Source organism: Tauraco erythrolophus, chromosome 5 (genome assembly GCF_009769465.1).
Source record: "Tauraco erythrolophus isolate bTauEry1 chromosome 5, bTauEry1.pri, whole genome shotgun sequence".
NCBI classification, from domain to species: domain Eukaryota; kingdom Metazoa; phylum Chordata; class Aves; order Musophagiformes; family Musophagidae; genus Tauraco; species Tauraco erythrolophus.
The window spans coordinates 32582336-32608850 of NC_141469.1; the positions used below are offsets into that span (position 1 = coordinate 32582336).

The 26515-nt window shown below is 38.6% G+C and overlaps 1 protein-coding gene across 4 annotated transcripts in view; it reads left to right on the top strand.

The window, feature by feature from the left end:
- The first annotated feature begins 217 nt into the window (after positions 1–217).
- ACOX3 (acyl-CoA oxidase 3, pristanoyl) overlaps positions 218–26515 on the top strand; it is a 35851-nt gene continuing 9553 nt past the window's right edge. Inside the window, exons 1-13 of one of the 4 annotated variants that reach the window (XM_086612350.1) lie at positions 218–283; positions 2641–2819; positions 4395–4628; positions 5662–5733; positions 7154–7243; positions 8976–9119; positions 9979–10067; positions 19246–19342; positions 19763–19945; positions 22598–22720; positions 24284–24404; positions 25036–25155; positions 25839–25952. In XM_086612350.1, coding sequence (XP_086468476.1) covers positions 2652–2819; positions 4395–4628; positions 5662–5733; positions 7154–7243; positions 8976–9119; positions 9979–10067; positions 19246–19342; positions 19763–19945; positions 22598–22720; positions 24284–24404; positions 25036–25155; positions 25839–25952 — 1555 coding nt within the window. In that variant the 5' untranslated portion in view covers positions 218–283; positions 2641–2651. Of the gene's footprint in view, positions 284–1777; positions 1799–2640; positions 2820–4394; positions 4629–5661; positions 5734–7153; positions 7244–8975; positions 9120–9978; positions 10068–19245; positions 19343–19762; positions 19946–22597; positions 22721–24283; positions 24405–25035; positions 25156–25838; positions 25953–26515 lie in introns of those variants that run through there. The other 3 variants (XM_086612351.1, XM_086612353.1, XM_086612352.1) reach the window with 3 other exon arrangements.

Below are 26515 nucleotides of genomic sequence, written 5' to 3' on the forward strand. Positions count from 1 at the left end.
CGGTGAAGCCTTGAGCAGGGCTGCGGCGGGTTGTCCGGCGCGACGGCCGCGGGCGGGACGCTGTTGGGGCGCCGTGAGGGACGCTGCAGCTGCCGCCTGCTGCCAGGAGCAGGTGCGGGCTGGAGGGTCTTTGCCGCACCTCTGGCTTTTGCTCGAGGAAGGTCCGCGTCGCTGTGACAGCGGCTGCGGTGCCTCGGCGTGGAAACGCTTTTCCAAACTGGGAACGGGGAGTGACGACCTGACAGGCCCCCGGCTGCCCGGCTCCGCAAGGAAACTAATCCCGGTACTTTTTTTTTTTTTTTTTCCAGTAAAACCAGTACATTATGTAGTCTTTGTTTGTGGGTGGGTTTTTTTTGTTTTGTTTTGTTTTGGTTTTTTTTGTTTTTTTTTTTTTTTCCTGCGAATAGCAGCCGCCCTGAGTTGGGGCGGTTCTGATAGCCGTTGCGCAAAGGACCTCCAAGTGCTCTCCCAGAAGTGGTTTATTTACTTCGCCGCCTTTAACTTCTCCGGCGTCGTCTTTCTCTGTGTAACTGCCATCGCTGGCTTTGTCTTTTATTTTCTAGCGGCTCTGCGCTTGCAAATAATGGTGTTTCTGACAGAATAAGTGGACAATATCGTTATTCTTGAACTGCTACCAAGTGTCTGAGCTATGTCATTTTTATGCACGGTGATGGACGATAATGCGCTGCAAACAACCACTCCTGCATGATTTGCCTGCCGTTGCTGTTGTCCAGTCCCGAATTTGAATTACTAGCCGGAGTACCTTCCGCATAAAGAGGTTTTCAGCTCCGCTTTTCTCAGCGAAACTGCAGCAGTTCTCAGCAAGCTGGAAGCAAAGTGTTTATTTTTTAGTCCCACATCTGCACACAGATTTCAAAATGTGAGCACAAGGCTCAAGTTAACAACGAGGTTATTCTTTAGGGCAGTCTTTTGTTATTGTCCTGCTGTAACACCTGGTTTGGTTTCCTAGATAGTTTTGAAACTGTTTGCTTGGAACCAAATGATATTAAAAGATCGTGTGAAGACAGGGAGAGAAGTTGTAATTTTTTTTGAAGTACATGATCTTTTTTTGTGAATGCTGAGGTTTTCTCGCTTGAGCAATCTCATTGAATTACATTGAAAATAAATTAGAAGCAATAGCTGCATATTCTGATGTAAATTTTTCTCTGTTCTGAGAAGCCTTGAACTTCTGCCTGATTTACCTGTTTTCCAGTTAGAAGAGCATTGTCTGTTTATTTGACTTCACGTTGGAACGCTCTTTTTCATTGCCTCTCCCTCCCGCCCCCTCTTTTCTTTCCAAACCTGTTGCTCAATAGTGGAATTGCCCCTTCCTAGAAGTGATTTGGAAGTCAGATGCAGAAATACTACCCTGCAGTCCTCTTCTACTATGTCTCTACTGTCCAGAGTTAGAAAATTACCTCTGTAAGAGGATTAAGTTGAAAGAAAATAAATGTAGCAAGGAGGTACATCAAGATGATGAGGAAGAAAGTAGAATGCCAAACTAGTAGTTTCTGTACTTCATTGTGTTCATAGTCCACGCTGAGCCCTTGGCCAGCCCTGGGGCTGAATGTCCTCCCAGTCCCATGGAGAATGGCTTCTTCCAGCCAGTTCCCGTGTTACAATGTGGCCGGCTTTTGTTTCCCCTGCCCGGCCGTTTTTACCTCCTACAAGCATCACACAGGTCACTGCCATCTGCATGAAGTGTCAGAAATTGCTGGGTGTGATATGAGCAGGTGGCAGCAGAGGGCACTCGGACATCTGCTGCTGGAAGCAGCATAGGCCTTTACCCTTTGGCCAGGTAATAACACAAAGCCAGATTCCCGTTCTTTCCAAAACCAGTGCGGTTGTAACTAGTGATAGTGAAATTCTGCTGGTTCTGTGAAGTTTTGCAATGCTCTTTCGTGACCCATACGCAACAAAATGCCAGCAGACTTCACGGGGCCTCACTGCTTTTGGTCACATATGTAAGAGTCTGAGGTCAACTCCCCGTAGAAAAAAATAAGTGTATTCAGAAAAAAAATGTTTAGTGGGAAGACAGATTAAAAATGTTGTAAGCCACCAAATAACAGAAATGAAAATTTAAACTTGCATACAAACCTTAACATATAACCCACATGCCATTTAGTTAAAAGTTGTCTAAATGGTAACTAGTGATGTGAAGATAATACAGGCATCTCCTGCATTTGAACAGGGCTTTGTATGCATGTTTAGGTGCTTTTATGCTTTATTGTTTTGCATTTAAGTTAGAAGCGAGGTAAGAATTACTCACGTTATGTTATTTAAGACGTTATTTTTTTTGCCTGGGTGTTTTATCTCATACCCCCTTCTTATTATGCAATATCAACCAATGTGTCCCTGTTTCATATTTTGCTTATTTAAAAGATTTAGCTTATATTTTAATAACAAAGACCATGTGATTAATTTACATTTGATCAAAGGCATTTTTTTCCTTAGCTTGTACCAAGCCAATTGAATTAGAAAATGGAAGGGCAAGCTTTTAGTTGGCTCTGCACTGCTGTACTGATACATTTGAACAAGTCTACAGATTTAATTAACAACCCTTTTGATTTCTTTTTGTTATTAAAAATTAGGAGTCTGCGGTGCTTCAGTTTGTGATGTATCTTTTCCTGTTTGGTGCAGTTTAGCTAACAATGGCATCCCCACTGAATCTGAAAGAAGCCACTGGCAACCAAAATTCATGGGATACTTTGCTACCAGATTTCCCTAAAGGACCGCTTTGCAAATATCGTAAGAAAGCTTCTTTTAACTGGAAGGAGATGGCAGTATTACTAGACGGTGAAGATGTCATCCAGCTGAAGGTAAACTTTGCAAGAATTGTAAGCATGGTTTAATTTTGGAGATACCTTATCAGTAGAAGTGAGTTTCTGATTTTCAAAGAGGAAGTATTTGCTTTAATAATACTCTGTAGATACGGAGTGTGAAGAAATTGGTTTTGCACATCCAATTTTCAGAACAGAACTGAACTTTTAAGCAACCTACTTCACTGTCTCATAAGGCTCATTTCATTACTGAGCATCCGTGCAGTGGAGACCAGCAGGTGCTACCTTACAGACCTTCCATGTTCATTTCAAACTGAGAAAGAATTATATTCTGCCATATTTCTTTACTGTACTGTTTGCATTAAATAATATATCTGACAGTTTTACAATGCACTTAAGCTGAGCTAAGTTCAAGCATAGTATTTCTGTCTTCCTTTGACTGACATAATTTCCTACGGTCTTCTGTGCCCGCATTAATGCTTATGTGGCATTGCAGTTGGACAGATTAGCATGCCTACCTCGCTGAAAGCTAACCCTAACAAAAAAAAATAGATTAATTGCAGCACAAGAGATGGTGTGGGAATGCATGACTTGGAAATGTATGACAAGGCAGAACTGACTTTTTTGAAGGTGGTATAGATTTACATGGATTTCAGCTAATCTTGAACATTCACCATAAGTATTAAAATCTCAGAAGGTGGATCAAAGAAATCTAAAATACCTTGCTCCATATCTGACTGGTACACTTACGAGCATAGGAAAAACACAAGTGCTCTGTGTCTGATGGAGTTTCAAAGCTGTGTGGGCAAATAGTGTTGTACATACAGAGAGAGGGAATGACCTTATCTTTCAAAGAAAAGCACAAGAAATCTTCTGGTTTTCTTCCTTCTTACTGTATCATTCTCTTCAGAAAGGAGGAAAGGACTTTAAAAACATTTCTAAAAGATTTTCCCTAAGGCACTGCACTTTTTTCTACATTACATGAAAGATAAGAAGATGTGGATATCTTGAAGACACAGAGATCTGAGGTAAAAAAAAAAAAGCTATAGTATGTCATCTAACAAAAAAAAAAAATCCAAATTAAAATATTAAAAGAGGCACATCCCCATATTGAACAGCTGCATATAATGATTCCATTAAATGGAGTACATTTCTGCCTTCACCTGGGAACAGAGCAGTTGTGGTAGCTTAATGGCTTTACCGTTATGGCATATTTCTAAGTGAATGTAACCCCTGGAGTTTCACCTTTATTCTCAAATGGAGGGCTATTGCCATTTAGATCCTGGCAGCAGCTTCATATAGTAAAATAATGAAGCTGCTATAAAAAGCAAGTAAGTTTTACCATACTGTTCTCTTACATTCAAAGTGAATCAGTCCCACGGTTATTACTTCATGATGAAGGAGCTTTCCTAAAATTTAGCTGCATGAACTATATATACAATGACAGACCATTTAACCGTATTTTTTAATTCTCTGGAGTTTTGGCTTTTTAAATTTACATCTTCCTATCAAATGAATGTAGTTTGAGGCCTGGTGTTATCCTAGAAGAACTTTAACTTGTTTTATTAATGCTTTTAGATTAAGATTCTTATGTCAGTTTTTTTCCCCCTGAAGAAGAGAATCTTCTCTGCTCTGGAAAGTGATCCTCTCTTTGCACATCATCCTGGAGAAGATTTGTGCCGTGAGAAATATCAGGAGCTGACATTCCTGCGCTGTAGAAGGCTCTTTGAGTATGATTTTCTTACTCAGGAAGAGATCGGAGAGAACCCATTAAAGCTATTTATTATGGTCACCTGTATAGGAATGTACGATTGGTCTCCATGTCTCCAGTATTTCTTAAATTGCGGTGTAAGTACAGTTCAAAAGGTATAACAGTGTATATTTGCATTTAAGTGTCTTGTAATACCATAATTCCATTGCTTTCTGCCTATTTTATTAAAGCTATATCTTTTCCCAATCCTTTGCTTTCTAAAATGGAATTCATTTTAACTATTCAGAAGAATCAGAGAGCTGTGAGATGTAGTTAGATCTTTGTCATTAAGGTCTGTCTCCACTGGAATCCCACCTGGAAAGTAAAGGTGGAGCAGTATAGGCAGAGCTACAGTAAAGATATTTTGATGTCTACAGTTCAGCCTTCTTTTGTCCACTCCTCTGCCTCCTCTCTATGGCATTAGTAACCAAAGAACTTGGTTGTTGGGCCCTATTTGATGGCTGTGTCTTTGCTGCAGGTATCAGAAACTTCTTTGCCTCACCCTGTGTGTTGAAAGAATGGATACTGGTGTGAAGTGTCTCACTGACATCAGTGGCTGGGATTCTATGCATCAGTTGGCCCTTAGATGAGTCTCTCAGAAAGAATACTTGACGTAGCTGGTTAAATAATATTAGGTGAATTAGTTAATTATTACTATTCACATGGCGGGAAGGGGGGGTCTGGGAATTACAGTTTCATTATGTGAATATCCATCTAGAAAAACTGAAAGTAGCTTTAAAAACAGTGTTCTTGTCTGGTCTTGAAGCAGCTACCTTCAGTTCCAACTCCATTTGCAATAAACCAAACTAGAATAGTCTTGAAGTTTTACTTTTACTCAAGAGGACATCAGTAAGGACAAGTGGAAAGTGATCTCATTAAGTGTTTCTAAGCGTTGCAGTGACGGCCTGAATGGGTTAAAGCTGTGAAAAGTTCAGTCCTCTGTAAACAGACCTTGACAAGATCAAATTCTGACTTACCTTCTCCAGCTATAGTCTAAGTAGTAGTTTACTGCGCAGCCTCCTTTCCGTGGTCTCTTTAATGAACATCACTATTACAAATGATTATGTATGTGCAATTTGTGCTTTCCATCACAGGGTCACTGATTTCATTCATAATTCTCTGTTTTTACAGGTATTTTTAGGTACAGTTTTGACTGCTTCTATGAGGTTTGCAGACCTTGTGAAACAAGTTTATAGGATGGAGGTAAATTATTTCTTTTTTTGATAACTTGTGAGAACTGGGGCCACCATCATAACCATGGCACCACCTGCACCTTTGTGTTATTTCTGATGTCTTTACATACCTAGGTACTTCTAAATAGCAAGAGAAAAGTCCAAGGAGCAGATTGAAACACTGAGCCCTGACTATCCTCACTGCTACCTAATTGTGCCACTTCCTGGATCTGTTTTAGACTGTCCAAGTTGAGATGCAGACAGTTTGGGGACTTCTCCCAAAAGGCAGTATAGAAGACACACCAGTTTAATTTCCATCCACAGTCTTTTAAGAGTATCCTAGCAAGTTTTGCATGCTCAAAATCTCCCACCTCCCTCATCTACATTGTACACTGTGCAACACATACCCTTGCCATGATGCTCTAAAAAATCCATTATTCTCATGCTATAAAATGGAAAATAATATCTTAAGGCCACAGAAACACCACATGGAGTCCAATGGAGACTCAGGACCAAGCACCCTGCAGCATAAGTGCAGCCTATCTGATATAGAAAGAACCAATCCGAAGCAGTCTCTCCATCTGTGCCATTTGGCCATGTAGGCAGCATTAACTGTTTGGCCTGATGCTCTTTGATTTTGCACAATGTGTATGCTGATCTTCATGCTTCTTTTGTTATTCTTTATAACTTATCTTTTTTTTTTTCCAGCCATTCACCGTCCTTGTCTATTTAATTTTCTGAAATTGCATGGTTTTCTGTGTACTTGTAGACAGCAATATAATGCTACGTAGTTCTGACTAAATACCCCATGTTGAAGATCAGGATGAATTCCTTTAATGACTCTCAGTCCAAGCAAAAGCTTGAGGATATGTATTTATCAGAATAATTTTGCCTGAGGCTTCAGTTTGTTTTTGTTTTTGTTTTTTCTCACTTGCTTTTCAAAGGTTTGTTACTGAAGAGTATGTCAAAAGGGCCAAACCAGTCTAGGGCAAGGGGTTCCAGTATGCACATTTCAGTGTGACTTCAAGTAGGCAGTGTTCCCAAATGCTGCTGAGAACGATTGAAATAAATTTATCCCCTTCAATAATGTAGGCTGTTTGCGATTTTAAAAATAAACAGCCTCATTCTGTTTTTCCCCTAGATTTGCAAGTTCCCAGAACTGCTTGTAATGCAAGCAGGCTTGCTCGTTTTCACCACGCAACGATTCTTTCAACACAGACAGCTGAAAACTTAGTCAGTGGATGTAGTAATCTGTACCTGCCTGAATGAGTCAGCCATCAGCAAAGGAAAAAAATACCGGTTACCCTACTGCAGGCCTAGCCTTAGGGTTACATTTGATTGGTTTCTTGCAATTGCAAGTTGCTTTCCAACAGCTGAATTTGCAGTCATTTGAAAATCTTAGAGTTTCAATTGCTGTAACGAAGTACTGTGCCTTATGTCGTCTTATTTAGATTTTTGGATGTTTTGCTCTGACTGAACTCAGCCATGGAACTAATACGAAAGGCATACGGACTACTGCCACGTTTGATCGTAGCACTCAGGTTAGTCGTTTTTGCACAGGAATAATGTTTAACACTGTTAAGCTGTTATTTACTAACAGGACATAATGATTCAGGGAATTCTTTGATTACCAAGAAAGAATCAAGTTCAAGTTCAAATGTAAAAAAACCCAAAACAAACAAACCACAAGCAAAAAAACAACAACAAAACAACAAAAAGTCAAATGTTCACATTGTTATAAATATTGACAATAAATCCAGCTGTTTCTGTTTTCTTGTACGAGTAGTTGTTTTAGCTTCTGGTTGTGATGTGAAATAAGGATAGCATCCTTCTCCTGTGTTGTGTCTCTTAAGGAATAGTTGGACGTGCAGATTAAATTGTCTTTAGTTTTTAAATATGAAGGCTTTACATACAAAGATTAGGAGTATTTCCTGAGGGTGAGAAAAAGAAATACAAAATAGAGATATCAAGACTATCAGAGAGACCCAAAGAAGAAAACAATAAACTGCTTTTTCCATGAGGATACTGCTTACTATTCGTAATGTGTTTTCTGAAATCAACACTTCTGCAGAAATAAACTCATTGTCCTAGTATTTTTTCAGTAAATGAATAGAACTCATTATAGTTTTACATTAAGGGAGGAGAAAACAGAAGTTAAGAGAGGAGGCTGTGATGGATCTTTCTCTCTCTCTTTGTCATCTACATGCTTAGTTTGTGCCAAGTTGAATTTAAAATGTGTTATTTGATGTCCCAAAAAGGTAGACTCATGGTTTCCCCCAAAGACTGTGGCGTTTTATTGCACTGTAATATCCAGAACTTGGTGCTATTACTATCAACAACGTCAGATCATGAAGTGGCTACAAAAGAATGAGAAATGAGAATCGTAGATTTGAAACATAGGATTTTATATTCTTCAGTAGGACAGCATCCCAGTCTGCGTTTTTTCATATATAAGCAATTCAGTGCTCATTTATGCAACTGAATGTTCAGATCCCTTTCCTGAAGAAAAAAAAAAAAAAAAAAAAAAAAACAAACAAGCAACACAAACTTGTGAGATTGGCAGCATGAAAAGTTCCGTTTAAATAAACTGAGTTTTAGGCGGATGATGAGTGCACTGCAGTAAAAGTGACTGAAACAACTAAATCTTTGTTAAGATCGTGAAACTTGGAGTTCAGATTTCTTTTAAATCCAGGAAGCACGCTATTTGGAATATAAAAATTTGAATGTTGAAGCTGTGTCTAAATTTCAGGATATATGCATTTTTCAGAATTCCCACTACTCATGATCCCTCAGTTGTCCAAACTGGGAAGCGTGCTGCCTTTCACACTGTTGACCAGGCTTTCTTTCCATACAAAACTGCTTAAGAAGGAGGTGGTCCCTGCACAGGTTTCAGCCCTCACAGCTGAAACAACCTGCACACTCCCTCACAGGGACTCACAGCTCAGCTTAACCTAAGGTCTAGGAAATGCTTCTGAGTCCATCACTTTGCTTTACTTTTTTAAATTAATTAAAGGAACAATTGAAAGGCTGGATTTCAGGCTTTATAATGAAGTAATGAAATTTTTCAGCTCTAATTTTTTCCTAGCTGCATGTATGGTCTCCAAAGCTGAAAACAATAAGAGAGATCTCAGCTGTTGGAGTGGAGTACAGAATGAAACCCTGGCAGTTAATGGATGTTTTCAAAACATTACCATGATCATGAAAAAAAAAAAAAATAGCCACATGTTGATTTTTATGATTTATATAATTTGCTCCTTTCTTTTCTGGCCACAGGAATTTATCATCAATACTCCTGACTTTGAAGCTGCAAAGTTCTGGGTTGGTAACATGGGGAAACATGCCACTCATGCAGTTGTGTACGCCCAGCTCTATACTCCAGATGGACAGTGCCAAGGATTACATTCCTTTATTGTACAGGTAGAGTAGAAATATTGCTAATCTTTTTTTCTTTTTGCGGGGAGTGGATTCAGATTAAAGACTTTCTGTTATGCTGTTATTTATACCTGACTGATAGATTCTTTAATTAATGCCTGCAACATTTATTGCAATTGTAACAAGTGTACTGTTTTTAAATATTCACTGGTTTTGTGATGGTTGTACAGCTGGTTTTAGACTCTCAGTTTTCTGCAAAAAATTCTGAAAAGTACGGAAGAGCTGAAAAGCCTCCAGATTATCACACTACCTGTATAGTTAGAACTAACCTACGCGATATGAAGTCCTGAAAGTCTTGAATGAGGCTTAACATGATTTTTGCCTGCCAATGCTGCAGGCTGATCCGCATGAAATCTGCAAAGTTCTACCACAGAGATCAGCTTATAAGATTAAAGGCATTAGAAAATACAGCAATGCAGTAGAGATGTTGTACATAGTGAAATGAACTAGTTGCAAACTGAACAGAATTTATTACAAAATCAGGGAATATCTCAAAGCTGATTGTTACATAAAAGTTCTATGGATTCCTACTATTTCTATGTACACCTGAAGGAGGTTTCAATGCTAGTCTGATGAAAGCAGTCATCAGTGTTAAGGCACATTTAACACAGTGGTGTAATTAGTGTCATATTGCCAAAGTAATTTTCGTTAAGGATCTATGTCCTTAATGAGAGGCTACGTAAGTGCAAGTTATATCCAGGATTATGTGCTTGAAAAAAACAGACTTTTCTTCAGTGTTAGTAACAGAATACAAGTTGGGAATACTTTTCACTGTTTGAAAAGTTCAACCAATAACTTTTATTGTTCCACAACTGAAATAATGTTTTGTTCCACTTCTGTGCAGATTCGAGATACAAAAACTCTCCTACCAATGCCAGGTGTGATGGTAGGTGACATAGGAAAGAAACTTGGGCAGAATGGGTTGGATAATGGGTAAGTCAATCCATTTGAAGGAAGAAATATTCTAGATTGTTTCACACTGCAGTGGTGCAAATATGTTCCCATGTCAGTTCTGTCTTTACTTCTGAGGAATTCACTAATGATTTTAAGTTGTTGGTATGTCTAAAAAAAAACCCAGGTTTTTGTTGAATGTTGAATTTCAGTATTTTCTATCTGAATAACCACAGTCTTTCTGCTTCTCTCACTTATGAAGTGCCACATACTTTCTGAATATCCCCAAGCATTCTTGCAGTCATAGACTCTGTAACAATAATAATGAAAAAAACAAAACAAAAAAAATCCATTCAGTTCTGAGAAAAGAGTTAATCAGCCTCTCCACCCATCTGGGTGTAAGCCCTTAATTATTTCATCTGTCAATTTTCAGCCCACGGGAAGGCTAATGGAGGTCCACAGACAAGGTTTATTGTTAGTAAAGACGTAAGATTAATGAGACCTAGTAGAGAAACTAAGTATCTTCCTTAAACCATGGGATTTCTGGATTAATCCTGTTCAGTGCAGAAGAGAATGAGGTTAGGTTTTTTTTTTTTGTGTGTTCTCTGTGTACAGTTGGAATAAAAACGTACCCAGGCTCCATTTACGAGTCATGGACTTCAATGGCCTTGCTGTATCTCTAACTAACCAAAGGCATCTGATAGGGAGGAAATGGAGGCAGATTCTTCTGTTAAAACAGCCATTATGTAAAAATTACAATTGAAACCCATGTATTAGCTCTGTGTAAAGACAGAGACCTAAAATAGTAAGGGGAGGCAAGATGCCACTTCTTTATGCCTCAAATTTATCTGGTTTTGTTGATTCAGTTGATTACACATATATGTATTGTCCTTCATAAGGTGCCATTGAAGTAAATATAGACGTCCTAAGATATCCGGCTTTCAAATGTGATGGCTTTGACTGGCTTTCCAGAAGGTTGTAGGTCTTCTGTAGTTTGTTGTCTGTACCAGCCTCCTCCAGATGTCACAAATAGCCTGTAGTGACAAAAATAGCACTGACGTTTATGTAGCTCATTCTCATTGATGCTCTATTGCCTGAAGACACAGACGGAATAAAGAATGATTAAAAAAAAGTCTAGAAAATTAAGTTTTCTAGAGGCAAAATGTGAGAAAAGGCCTGGAAAAGAAGGAGGGCTGGGTTTTGGTGGGTATTTTTCCTGCATCAGCATTACAAACTAGTAGCCACCAGATGGCACAGCAACATGGGTCTGAATAATCTAAATGTAATTCAGCTTCATATTTCTGTAGAAATGTTCAAATTCTGCTGTTTGTTCTTAACTTGTAGCATAGTTTTATGCACAACACAGGGAAGGAGAAGAGTGTGCTTGTCACATGACATTAAACTGCACATAATTCTAAAATCCATTTATTCTTTGATCTACTGGGAAAAAATAGAGCATTTCTTCAAATATTGGTAATAACTGAATAATCTGAAATGATAATCCACATAATACACTGTAAATAAGAGATACCAATGACTTCCTATCTTAATGTCAGATAGTCTCTTATCTTGGTTATGACATCACATGTCATTTAAAGCAATCGTTCTAATCTTTCTGTTTACTTTGCATGTGCTGCTTTAAAAAATACTATTATTTTCTGCTAACAGCAGTGCCTGAGGAGCCCCAGTCATGGATCTAGATCTCTTAAGTATGGATTAAGACAGTCCCTACACTAGAAAGTTTAAGACAGCACTTGCGGACTAAGATAGAGGGACAGGGGAGCCCAAGGTTACCAGTAGATACTCTTCATTCAGCTGAAGGCTCTAGGAGCATGTGTTCCTGGTCTGCCTCAGCTATTTTCTTTGGAGAAGTCTGAGGCTAGATGCCAGCATTCGTTCACAAGAACTAGAGAACTAGTTTTTGCTTTGCAACCTTCCTGCTTACACTGAACTGTCAAAAATGTCAGGACTTGTGCATGTTACTTCTCAGAGGTACACGAAGGCTGGGATGGGGACTGGGGAGGTGGTAGCTTCATTGCTCTGCATTTGTTTGCAGAGATGAAAAGCTGTTCCACTCTAGAAGATGAACTTTGGTTGCATGATCTGCAAAATGCCGAGATCCAGAGGGAGACGTTTCATCACGCACTGCCTTGTCAAGGTGTCCTAAGCAGTTTAGTAATCTTATATTCTAGTTTATCCCAGAGAAAGCACAGCCTGCAGTTCTTGTGCACTATAGAAACCTGTTCTACGTGGTGACAAGAAAACATTCGATTATGCTGTGACTACAAGTGTTAGTCTCTACTGTGTGCTTTGCCAGTTTTTTGAATGTATGTATGAAGTCTGGTTCAACGACCATAGGCACTTGGTAAATCGGATATATTTCCATATAGTTACACTCAGGATAAACAGTCAGAGCAAAGATCAAAGTCTGACATCTCTGGCAGAGATGTCAGATTTTGTTCCTGCCCTTCAAGAAGTTTATGCTACTAATTTTCAATATGAGTACAGAGAATTAAGCTCCTGAACGTATTTGAAAGACGTGAGGAAGAAATTCCAGAGCTTCCTTGGAAAATGCTGTTGATATATGCTACGTAAGAGAACAGAATAGGCGATTGTAGTTTTCCTTTCTGGCTTTGGAAAACAATTAATCTCTTGGGTCGTTTGGCTGAAAGCTGGTTTCCTGCTAATGCAGAATGTAATGTTTGCAGTAACAGAAAGAATTTCAGAAGTAATGTGGGAATTTTTGCAGTGTAAATCCAATTGACTAGCTTGGTCCTTCTAAGTCTGTCTTTCCAAATAATTCTGATAGCTTCATAATTGGAATGTCTGAAAATCACCTGGGTTTTTCAAGTCTTTGTAACTTTGGCTACCCTGACAAAAGAGACAAAAATCGCTTTAAAATATCATAAAATATTTTTACTTCTCTCTGTCAGTTACAACAATTTGTGTAGTCAATACATAAACGATTAAAAGTAAAACTCCAGTTTTTCTTATGGAGAGTTTAGACTGGTTTTGTGTTTTGTTATCAAAAAATAAATCAGACTGCCACCAGGGGATGCAAGTGCTTTAGTCTTTATTTTTATAATATAAAAATGTCCACCTGTTGCTAGTGCTCTGGCAGTCTTTGAAATATGCTCTTCGCTGAGGTCTCGAAATGGAAGTAGCTGAGGCAAAAAACAACCACTGAAAAAACTCTGGGTATTTGGGATCCACAGGCTTTTCAGTAAAATGCATGGCAAGCGTTAAGAGGAGGGACATAAAGCAAGAGCTTGGGTAAATGCTGATGTGCATTTCCATTTCTTCTTCTCTTTGGGTATGTTTTCTATCTACCTTGGCTAATGTAACATTACCAAAATTACCTGTTACTGCAGTGCACATCAGAAAATGATTGCCACTGAATTGGTGGGGAACCAATTTCATGTCCAGTTGTAACTAGCAGCAAATTGCTGCTTTCCTCCCTTCAGAAATAGAAATGACGCCCAACTGAATCTGCTTGGGGAAGAGTTTGAAAACAATTTATAATTGTGTTTCTGAAGTGGTGCTTAAAGTGCCTATCTTTGTAAAACATGTTCTGAGCCCGTTCAGCTGTATCCACTGATAATGTGTATACAGTTTGTTGAGCAGACAAAACCTGTGATAAGGGAAGAACTAGTGAAATTAAGCTATCAAAGATGCAGCAAACCACTTCCAGATGAAAAGCTATTTATTTTAACTGAATTCTTTGGGTGGGGAGAAAAGGCTCTTTCTGGGGGAAAAAGAATTGTTAACTTTATCTAAGTATAATGATGGACTTTGGAAAACTGAAGTTTAACAACCTTTATGTACAATTAAAATGTGATCAATCTCTCCACACACACAACATGCTAAGATGTCCGCATGTTCTCTAGCAATCATTGAGGCCAGATTTCAGTTTTCTGGATACTGAAAACAAAACAGAACCCCCAAGAGGAAATGGGTAAAGGGTATTTATTGGGCAGAAAAGCAATAAATGTTGTAAAAGAATCCCGCCTGGAAAGAGATGGCAGGTTCCGAAAGCCCTCACTACAATTCCTTGTATATTGGTGAAGATGGCATATATCACACAACTTGCAAGCTTTTACAGACAACTTTTAAATGGTTAATTATTTTTTTTTTTCTTTGTTACTATTTCAGTGTCAGTGCCAATACGATTCTGCTACTGCTAGTTTAAGGGCAGAACAAATGAAAGTCTAGTCCTTCAAAGGGTTTTTGTCCCCTAGCATTTATCTTAACTCCTATTTAGATTTTGCAATGGTTGCAGTTATTTCACTAGGAAGATAGGAGCTGTAATACATGGTTGAACCCTAAATAGCCTTTGGAGCTTCATCTTACAATCTGAAGCAGTAGTTTGGTGAAGATAATTTCCATACTCAGCTGCTTTGGTTGTTTGCTTCTACTCCCACACTGCCTTTTTCTTTGTGCTGAGACAAACATTTATGTAGCTGTCTAGGGGACTCAGCTAGGGAACTAGAACTGCCGGAAAACTAATCTGACAAAAAAAAAAAAAAAAAAAAAATTGGCTGTCTTCATTTGTCAAGTCTGGTTCCTTGCAAGGCCACAGAAGAGGCTGTTCCAGTACAGGGAAAGGGACAGTACAGGCATGTGAATAAGAAACCGAGTGTAGAAATCAGTCCTGGTTCTCAAAGCTTGTGCTTATTTAATGTTTTTATTGTCTTGCAGCCTCTGACCAGACTGACAAACAATTGCAATAGTAATGAAGCAGATATAAGATTAAAAAAAAAATGTTAAAAATGCCCGTACCTGTATTTACATTATCTGAATACATACCATCAATACTTCAGTCCTTGTCAACAGAGCCATTTTCACAATTAAACCAAGACATGATGAAGTCAAAATAGTGATTTTTTTTTCAGTGGAATCATTAGTATTTCCCTGTTTTGCTCTCTTCACTTAGTTTCTACAGTCAAAGTTAGACACTGTATAGGTACATACAGTGATGTGCACATTGCTAAGATGTGGTCTCATTGCTGAAGAGTGCTGACTTACCCTCTCGTTTTTGTCATTCCCATGTACCTCAAAACTGTGTAGCCATTGCCAGTTCACACTGACAGGCACTTGATGGTGCTGATGGGAAAAGGTAGATTCAGATCTGGTCATGCATTTGTTTTATCACCCAGAGAAATGCAGCCTCGCATCTGTACGGAACTTCAAACAACCTTTTTTTTTCCCCTTAGCAGAGCTCTGCCAGCTCTTGACAGTTGCAGGAGTCTGCACGTCCAGAACTCCTTGCAAGATTGGCACTTAAACTGTAAGAACTTCAGAGTGAGTGGGTCTTTGTGTGTCCATGAAGTCTGTTAAGATAGGATTAGGAGGCCTATAAAATGCTGTGTTGTTTTACCGTTGCTATTGAGCATTACTGTTACAGAGCTGCATTCTTAGATTAGAGCTTTGATTGTAGAAACTAGAGCTAAAACTAGAGCTAACTAGAGCCTTGTAGTTTTCCCCAGCTTCTCTGTAACTCTTCTCAACTCTAACCTTTCTGTGAGTTTCAGTCTGGAATATGTGACTGTTTTCTTTCCTCCTGCAAGTTTTTCACCAAACTTCTGAACTGTTATTCTTCCCAAGGTTTACTGTATCCCATAAACAGCCGTGAGATCACTTGACTCACAGCCTTCCAATACTATTCACCTGCTTTGTGTTTCTGGCTGGAAGGATTGAAGGGACTGTCACTGCACCATTTCTAACGTAGTCAATAACAAAAGCTGTCAGGAAAGGCATTTTAGTGAGTCTGAAATTCACCAAAGCGTGTTTGAGCTATTTGTACTATAGGTAACAGCTTATTAATTTAGTACTGGCAAAAGGAGTTCGTAGCTTTTCCAGCTGTTCCTTTTTTATCAGCACTGTTGCACACCAGATGAATTACTGTTGCATGATTTAAAGTCAGTAAGATTAACTTTGCTTCAAATGATGCCTAAACTACTGGCCAAAGAACCCAAACAAGAATGCTGCTATTGGAATAGCGCTTCACTCTGCTCAGCGAATCTAGGTGGAAATCTATGTGATACATTTTTTTTTTTACCTGTGGGCTACATGATGCAAAATTGTACATTGCTGTAGAGCCCTATGGTATATGTTTAAAGTGACAGCTATATCTCTGTCTTGCTGAGAGGTCTTAATCTCAGTCACACTGTTTGCCACGCAGAAGAGGCCCTAAGTAGGATGGCTTTCAAACCTATGGTCTTGTCATCACTGTGTGAAATTTAGCCATTTTCCAAACTTGCTGGTACATGATATCCCTGTGACAGTGTGTACAGTTCCATTGTTGTAACATATTTCTTCAATTCTTTAACAAGATTTTCCCCCTAAATGCATTGACAGATGTGGTCCATGTCTATTCACTATGCTTTCTGGGCTAATAACTGTTAGAAATGTGATCGTTGACTTCATTAAATCTTACTGTTTATTTTTGATATGTTCTGATATCAAGTTCAAATTGGCCAGTATGTCTAACAATTTCAAATAGCAAAGTTCTTGGAGAAGGAGCGTAACAGCAGTTGGCAATGGTCTCACAAGGTCACCAAACTCCCAAGTCCTGTAAGGTTCTGCTATTACTTTCAAGACTAATGCTTATAGGCAGTATATCTTATTTCGTTACTCATGGGAGCTTTCTATGTGATTTTTAATTGCTAGTTCTGTCTCTCTCTTTTGCTTCTTAATTTTTTTTCCGTCTTATATGTGTTTATTTTGTTAACAGCTTACAGAAAAAGAAGGAAATAATGTATCCGTAATGGAGAAGGTCAAGGGAAAAATCTAAACTTTCAAAAACTATTATTTGAACTAATTTTGATTTTAAGAAAATAGATTGTTATATAATGATTGGAAGTTTAGTATTATAGTTTACTAGCTATAAAAAAGTTATTATAAGAAGGGTATACATGTGGTTTTTAATCAAAATAATTCTAAGTAATCTTTCATGTGGTACAGAATTAGCTACATTATATTTACGTCAGACAGATTATAATAAAACTTTCTACAAGATTTTTCATTCTTTCCAACAAAAGACTTCCTCTGGATTTAACTATTTGGGGTTGTATCACAACAGGTGAAAGTCGGTAAAACTGTTCAGGTCATTTTGGGAGCTGTTTCGTTTGGCACACATCTGCCACATGTTCGGTATTAGTAGGCTTGAATTTCCTAAAAGTAGGTTGTTAGTATATAAATTTATGCATCAGTAGATTTGAATTTGTTTTTTAAGAACTCTAGAGTTTCAAGCACGTATCAATTAAATAATTTTCTACAACTGCACAGCTTTGCTGAATGAATTGATCTAATCACTACAGTGTAAAACACAAAAGGACAATTTGCCATCTTGTTAATTGTCATTACTACCATGGATCTCACCGTTCATCACATACAGGACTAAACATGCTCCAAATATGTATTTGCAAAGAGAAGGCCCAAGAGCTGGAGCCCTTTGAAATGTTTTCTTAATCTGTGCCTCAAAGATTGTATCATCTGTCTGTTAGGTCAGCTCTTCCTTTAGTCTGGCTTATGATTCCATTTTTTTTCAGCCATTCAATAGCTTTTTAAAATAATATTTCATGGCTTTCTTCCACGCATCTTTTCCTATTTGAGAGGGATCCTTTATAAACATCCATGAAGCTCCCTTACTTTCATCACTCAGATTCCTTCTTAAAATTCTCTTTTGCTCTAATGGCTTATTAAAAAAGGCCAGTGCTTAGCTGCCAGCATGCTGTGACTGGCAGATATCATATCAAGAAGTTATTCTTCAGGAGTTAGTGTCTGCCTCACTGTTTGTTTGAACACATTTGTAACTTCTTGCCTTATGTTTAGATTGTAAGCTCCTACAAGGAAGCACCTTCTTGCAGTTCTATGGATGAACAGTAACTAGGAAAAGAAAGTGCTAAACTAGGGATGTAAACCTTGCCACACATTCTCCTGAAATTAAAGTAGAGTAGTAATAATTCAAAAAGCTCACGTTCTGTCTAACATGCATGCTTTGGCTTAAAAATATTGGAGTTGCTATACAGTTTTAGTTGTGATGGATTTTATTGGGGATATAGGGAGCAAAGAACGTGAATTTAACCAAAAGATCTTTTTTGAATGACATTTTTTATTTTCAGTGATATGAAAAAAATATTAACAAAGATGGAAATCAGATTTTTGGAAATTCTGAATCTGCTTGTGTTACAAAGTAGTGTTGTCTCACTGAAACTGGCACTTAATAAAGCACTTTTTAGCATCATTAATACCAGTAAGCAGAGGGTTCTTGGTTAGGATAGCGTGCTTTTCTTTGTGGCTAAGTCCAAAAATACCATGTATCTCCAAGGCTGAGTAAATTCAGTATGCAGATATGTTTCCTTGGAAACAACTCGTAATTTTAAAGCACATGCAGCAATGCAGCCCTTATGTAATTTATTAATGTGAAAGACCTGGCTCTCGTGAGCCTTATTAAATAGATCAGCCTATATTGGCAGGAAAGAGGAATTTGCTTTGATTACAAATACAGCTTTTCAAGGGCTATTAGACACTGAGATATTCGTGAGTGGAGCTGATATTACTGCTATTGTGCCAAGTTGTTTTGCCCGTTTAGGTGAAACATATAATATTCTTGAGGAATATTAATACCCAGGACATTCTGCCTATTCTAACAACTTCCTTCTTTATTGCTGCTAGGGTGCCACAATTTAGAAAAGGTTATCTTGCTCTTCCTTTTTAAGATGCCACATTCCAGGGAACAGAAATCCTAGTTTGAGTTTAAACAAAGGAAAACTCTTCATTCAGTTCCTTCTCAGGGCGCTATTTCGGCTAAGTCCTCATTTGTATTGCAATAACATGAATGATCCTCACAGATCTATATTTTAGACTCATAAAAATATATAGTGTCTCTATTTCAAAGCAGTCTCCAGGCTGGACTAAACAATGCTTCAGTAAAGCTCATGGTTCAGCAGAATTGTTTGTGGCAGGGAATTATTAGGAGTCAGAATGGCCCAGTCAGGTTCTAAGCAGGAGAATGAAGTTGTTCATCTTCCCAAGCTTTTCCAGGGCTGAGAGATCAAGCTAAGTAACTTACCTAGACTCATACAGACTGAGAATTCAGTTGAGGATTCTGGGCTGTCAGTGTGCAGTCGTGTCTTTGTCGTGACATTTTTTCTGTAATGTAGACACTTCAGACTATGTTGAGGTAAATTTTACATTGCTTGTGTATTTGTTTAAATAGATTTGCCATGTTCCACAATGTCAGGATACCTAAAGAAAATATACTGAATATAGCTGGAGATATCACAGCTGAGGGGAAGTACTCAAGTTCAATCAAGGTATGAATCAAGGTTTCATTTCATTAATAAAGTTAATTAAATATAGAAAGGTATAAGTAAGTTAAGAGATAGAGCACAGGCCTCTCATGTTGGGAAGTACTAGTTACTTTGACTTAAATAAAGCTGTTGATGATATCACATGAGATTGTCGGAATGCTGGGTTTTTAATTGCCTTTCAGAGATGTCTCAACTCACCTTACTGATTTTACTGACTTCTTGCTCTTTGCGATGCCCCGCTGATCCTGAAGTAGTTTAGAGAAACAACTTTGAGTCTTGCCTGAATGCCTTATCTGAGTGTGTCAAGAAACAAAATTGGCCAGTCCTCTGGACTTTTGATCATACTACCAGAGTTGTATCTTTACGAGGGAAGTAAATGAAATGTTAGCCTCACCGTTCAGTCTATGCCTTTTATTCATTCAGGATGGTAAGGAGCGTTTTGGTGCAGCTCTGGGATCCTTGTCCACTGGCAGAGTTGTGATCACAGCAATTTCCACGACCAATTTAAAGCTTGCCTTGTCGATAGCCATTCGCTTCTCAGCAGCTCGCCGTCAGTTTGGACCAACTGATGAAGAAGAAATACCTGTTCTTGAATACCAAACACAGGTAAATACCTTAGAATTCACACCTGTAGATGTTTACATAATGAAACTCAGATTCAGAGTTACTGTAGATCAAAATAACGACATTTAAGTTAGTGAAATTAAAGTTGTCTGTGTCATCTGAAGTGTCTCTGTAGTGCAGCTGTGGGAATTCATTCCAACTCAAGACCTTCTCCTGGCATGATCAGGCTTTTGACATAAGTTCTTGGAATAGCAAAACCCAAAATCACAGAATGTTAGGGATTGGAAGGGACCTCAAAGGACCATCTAGTCCAATCCACCTGCCGGAGCAGGACCACCTAGATGAGATCACACAAGAACGCGTCCAGGCGGGTTTTGAACATCTCCAGAGAAGGAGACTCCACAACCTCTCTGGGAAGCCTGTTCCAGTGTTCTGTTACCCTTGCTGGGAAGAAGTTCTTCCTCATGTTTAAGCGGAACCTCCTATGTTCCAGCTTATATTCATTTTCCCTTGTCCTATCATTGGATGCCACTGAGAAGAGCCTGGCTCCATCCTCATGACAGTCACCCTTTACATATTTATAAACATTAATGAGATCCCCCCTCAGTCTCCTCTTCTCCAAGCTAAAGAGACCCAGCTCCCTCAGCCTTTCCTCATAAGGGAGATGCTTCACTCCCTTAATCATCTTTGTGGCCCTGTGCTGGACTCTCTCAAGCAGTTCCTTGTCCTTCTTGAACTGAGGGGCCCAGAACTGTACACAATATTCCAGATGCGGCCTCACCAGGGCAGAGTAGACAGGGAGGAGAACCTCTCTCGACCTACTAACCACACCCCTTCTAATACACCCCAGGATGCCATTGGCCTTCTTGGCCACAAGGGCACATTGTGGTCATCCTGCTGTCCACCAGGACCCCCAGGTCCCTTTCCTCTGTGCTGCTCCCCAGCAGTTCAGTCCCCAACTTGTACTGGTACACGGGGTTGTTCTTACCCAAATGCAAGACTCTACACTCGCCCTTGCTGTATTTCATTAAATTTCTTCCCACCTAACTCTCCAAAATGCTCATGTTTCTCTGAAGTACCTAAGTAACATTTGTCTTCTAAAATAGTAACCTTTTCAGAGAAAGACTGCCTTCTATGCACACGTGAAAGTGATGCAGATGTAGAAACTAGTGTTTGTTTAAAAATGTCAGTGCCTCTTCTGCTGCTATGCTAATTTTCTCTTTTTTAGCCTTTATGCTTTAAAAGTGTAGAAATCAATGACATTCATTGTGGTGAAGTCTCAAGCTAGTATTAATTTTGAGAGGAATATAACCAATGGTTTTCTGCAGTTTATGTAGATGAAAAACACCCTTTGCTCTGGGAAAAAAAAAGAACAGGAGGATGTAGAATCGTAGAATCATAGAATGGTTAGGGTTGGAAGGGACCTCAAAGATCATCTAGTTCCAGCCCCCCTGCCATGGGCAGGGACACCCTCCACTACACCAGGTTGCCCAAAGCCTCATCCAACCTGGCCTTGAACACTTCCAGGGATGGGGCATCTACAACTTCTCTGGACAACCTGTTCCAGTACCTCACCACCCTCAGAGTGAAAAATTTCTTCCTTATATCTAATCTAAATCTGCCCTCTTTCAGTTTAAATCCATTGCCCCTTGTCCTATCACTATATGCCCTTGTAAAAAGTCCCTCTCCAGCTTTCCTGTAGGTCCCCTTTAAGTACTGGAAGGCTGCAATAAGATCACCCCGGAGCCTTCTCTTCTCCAGGCTGAACAGCCCCAACTCTCTCAGCCTCTCTTCATAGCAGAGGTGTTCCAATGTAGGGTGTCTGGCAAACAGAGAAAACTCAGATCTGCTGAATGAGAAGGGTTAATATATAGGAAATGCTGAAAACAAACCTGCCCAGTTTGTCCTTGCAAAGAGGGTGCTTTTTTCCAGGTTTGCACTTATTCTTGCAACTTTGAAAGATTTCATGGGTTTTTGCAAACCGGCGAAAGCTGTCGTCTTTCCATCTCTTCTGAATAAGCCACAACCTGCTTCCCACTGTTCTTCAAGTCTCAGTTTTTCGTGGTTTTGGCTTGTTCTGTAGGCTCTGCTTGCTGAACCTCTCATTCCCTTCTTGATCTACTACAAAAGCTTCCTCAAGCAGTTTCTCTTTTCCTTCATGGGCTCTGAGTTGCACAGAGCAGCAAAGATGCTTTTTTCTCTGCTTCCCAGCTCTACTTTTTTTTTCACAGAATGCAACCAGCGCTAAAGTACATTGAGCAATAAACAAACTGAAACAGTTACAATCTCTACCTTGGTACTGAAGAAACACATGAATCATATCTGGCCCAGCATGCCAGACATTGTATAAACACAGGGCAAAAATATGTCGTTGGTCCCTAAAGCTTCAGTGAACTTTTGCACTGGTTTAACAGAATGTTTATCACAAACTCATAAAATGCATGAACTAGAATAACGTAACTGTAACTTATGTATAGAGTAGTTACACTGAATTTTGCTTATAGATGGTTATTGTTAAGTTCTCTTCTCTGTAAAAGTTTTCCAATTTGAACGAAGTAAAAATGAATGAGTTCATTCAATATTATAAGATAGTTATATTGTATAATATTATATAAATATATCTTACAATATACATATAAATAACTATAAAATGCATACCAATTTGCAATCAAACGTATTTAATTTTTATTCTAGCAATGGCGTCTTCTTCCTTACCTGGCTGCCACATATGCCTTAGATTATTTCTGCAAATCCTTGTTTGAGAACTTCATAGAATTTTATGCAGGCTTATTGACAAAGCAAAGGAGTCAGAGGCAGGTGAGATATTTGCACGTTTCTTGTTAGCTGAGTTCTTACTACAGTAACCTGGAAATTCTTAAATGAAGGACTTACCTAGAAGTCTTAGGCCATTGTACTATCAAGAACACTAGAACAATGTCTCAGAAATATGGGAATACAAAGTAGTGACTAAAGTTGCGTTCAGAAAAGCATCCAAATTAGTTTTGATCGGGTGGTTAAAGTTTCATTGGTTTCCGTGGGATTTAAGGTTATGTACTCTTGCAGAATTGTTTATCATAAATATATGATGATAATGCAAAATGAGCTTATAACTCTTGTAAATGATACTGCAGGGGGCATATATCAAAGACTTTCTGAAACGATGCTGTTCTCAATTCCTGCACAGACTCTGTGAGTCTGACTTGAGTTTGCAATTCATATTCATGCATTAGGATAAATATTTTTGGAGAAAAAAGTGAAGACTTTAGAATCTTAATGCGGAGTTTCTCGTTCATAATCAGACCATTGGAAGTCACCCCTTTACAAAGGAAATAGTTTGATTAATCTGTCTCAGTGCAATTTTTTTATAGGTAACATATAAATTTTATTTACTTTTTTAAATTTTGAGAATATGAATTGTTAAGGCCTACACACTACCTATGTGTTGCTCAGATCTCACTTAAACACTCAGGCTTTTTTCAGCTAAAATAAAACTCGTGAAAGATATATCTACTAACGGCTGGGTATTCTAATTTCTCCTTTTTGCACAAACCACAGAAGAATTTGTTTGAGCTTTTGATCTCCTGTTTTACCTCTGATGGTCTTCAGTGCAGTCACTAATCTTAGGCAAACCAGTGGCTATCAGGAGAAAAAATCGTGATAGAGAAAAATCTGATCGTTGACAATGTTAAGAATGTAATCCTCATGAATTCCTTTTGTTCTACAGTAGGTCTTAAAAAAAACGCGAAAATTAACTCCAAAAAATAATCAGGGAGTTGCTGTTAAACAAACTTTGGTGGGATCAACCCACTGTCTCCAGAAAGTGGAATTCCAAACACATTTTCAGAGGAAGGCCAACAGAGTTAATGTAAATGCAGGCTACTGTGATTCTCTGGAAATTGAGGGGGTACATTTAAATTTTCCTACTCTTTCCAAAATTGATACTTCGAAGATCAGTGAAAACCATATAAGGCAGTAAATATTATAAATATCCCCTTGCTGACTGGGGAGAGAGGGATTGCTCATGTAACACAGGGGACTGAAGCTTTCTCTGGATATGCCACCTTCAACCACCTGATTTTCCATCTTTGAGAGGAAAGTACTTGCAAGCAGTGAACTGTCCCATGCATTGCCATGTCAGGTGGCACATCTGAGCTAAAATGTACTCATGTGTCCATTACCTGGCACAAATTATTGCTGTCCCGTATAACAAAGTTAGTGCTGAAGGTTTTTCAGTTTTGGCAGGGGTTTTCTGCGGCAGCGAAAAATATGCTCTGCCCTTACATAGATCTCAGAAAATTTTATGTATGTATTGCCACATGCATTTTACTTTGTGTAAAGTTTTGTGAGTTATTACTCACTTGTAACTTGTTTTTCACGAAGGCTGATTTGGGACGTGAGATTCATGCCTTATCTGCTGCCAGCAAACCGCTGTCTTCTTGGACTGCTCAGCAAGCAGCCCAGGAGTGCCGAGAAGCTTGTGGAGGACATGGTTACCTTGCCAGTAAGTTACAGGCTACTGTGCACACTCGTCAGAAAGAGAATGGTTATGTTGATGTGTTCTTTGACTGTTGTTGTGTCATGGCGTCTGAATTTTAGCAATATGTTTAGAAAGGGTTTTTTCCTCATATCCATATTTTAAATTTCATTTCACACCTGATACCACAAAAAAACCCCGAAAACTGTGCAGCATCTGCACTAGCATTTGGACAGACAGTACATGTGATACAGTCTCAGTTTCAAAAATAAAGATGCAGACTTTATACATGAAAATTTGCCTTGTAAGATGAATATTACACTTGTCTAAAATCTTTACAGTATAGGGTGTCCCTGCCCATGGCAGGGGGGTTGGAATTAGGTGGTCTTTGAGGTCCCTTTCAACCCTAAGCATTCTGATTCTATGCATCATGATCATGATCATGATTTATGCATCTGATTCTAAGCATTATGATTCTGTGATGCTATGATTTTCATATGCTAAACAGTGAACTTTCAAGCTCATCTGTTGCTAACAATAGCTAAACATACAGGAACAGACAACTCTCTTGCATTTTGTCACAGAATAATTATTTAATCCCTTTTACCTTCTATTAAATCATTGCAGTATATTAAATTGTGCACTTGTTCTTATTAAGTGAATCGTCTGGGTGAAATCCGAAATGACAATGATCCAAACTGCACATATGAGGGAGATAACAATGTCCTGCTTCAGCAAACCAGCAACTACTTAATGAGCTGGATGAATTGCATAAGAGGTAAGTTTTCATTGTGGAATCTTGTGCTGGACCTAACAGTGTGTACCTAATGGAATTAGGAGGTAATTTCATCCTGAAAGCAATTGACAGTCATTTAATCATTTTGTAGAGCGTAAATAATGTGCTACAGAGTCCATCATATGATACATTCACAATACACAGGTATTTGCTGCAAGAAATATACTTTCTCATAAGTCCTGCAGAAGCTAGCTAGATGTTTTGCCATCCCTAGTCAGGTTAAGTAGTATCTTACTCCCTAAGAAGTGCAGTTTAGGTCAGTGGAACTACTTCTAAAGTCATTGTAAGTCTGAGTACCCTCTGCTCATTGTACTTAAAACAGCTCCTATCACCTAACTTGGTAGCAATATCCATCAGTACATTTTGTAATTCTCTAAATAGATTATTTTGTTTCAGTTTTCTCACACTGAGTTTCACAAGCATCTTACAGAACTGGAAAACTCAACAGTAGGAGTTGAATCTTATGGGGCTTGTAGGCAGTGATGTCAGGTTTTTCAGCACTTATCCACCAGTCCTCGTTTGGCTGGACTAGGCCATAATAAAATAAATATTATGGCCTAATTGCATCCCTATCAAGTGTTTGCATGGCTTTGCAATAGGCTTTTAGTTCCAAAGAGTCTGATTTCTTTTCTCATAAATCATTTTTATTTTCTTTGGTATTTCAGATAAAGCTCCTTTTGAATCCCCTTTTGGAACTATAAACTTTTTGCAAGACTACCATCATATCCTTAGCTGGAAATTCACAGCCATGAGTGTTGAAGATTGCATGGATTCGTCAGGTAGCCTTCTGCTTCTGTTAAACTGATTCTAGAATCTTAAATTCCTTTTCAGAGGAAAGGTTCCAGAGATTTGAGATTCAGCCTCTGCTGCTTATTAGATATTTGTCATATTACTATTTGCTGGCTTTGTATTGTATGCATTTCAATTTACTAAGAACATAGTTTGCATTTCAAAATATGTCCTATTGTCCCCAGCCTCAATTGTGGAATGGAGAATAGCATCAGATATTTTTCTTCCATTTTGTTCCTCTAAAATAGCATTTGTGATATAATTTTTTTCCCACTGTATTGTTTTCAAGTGAAACTGTTGTAAGGGACATTGATTGCCGCTACCTTATATCACTAAAATGTCTTATTTCAGAAAACCGTACAAGTGAATTAGAAATACATTGAAAAGGCTTTAAATGTGTCTACTTTGACAGTTGCAGAGAGAAAAATGAGTAATCAGGAAGGAAAATTCCCTGCAGTTTTCCTGGCTCACTCTGCTGTAATCAAATCAAGGATGACACTAGATGCCATTACCACTTTTGTATCACCGTGAGCCCAGATTGGCCGTTGGAGGC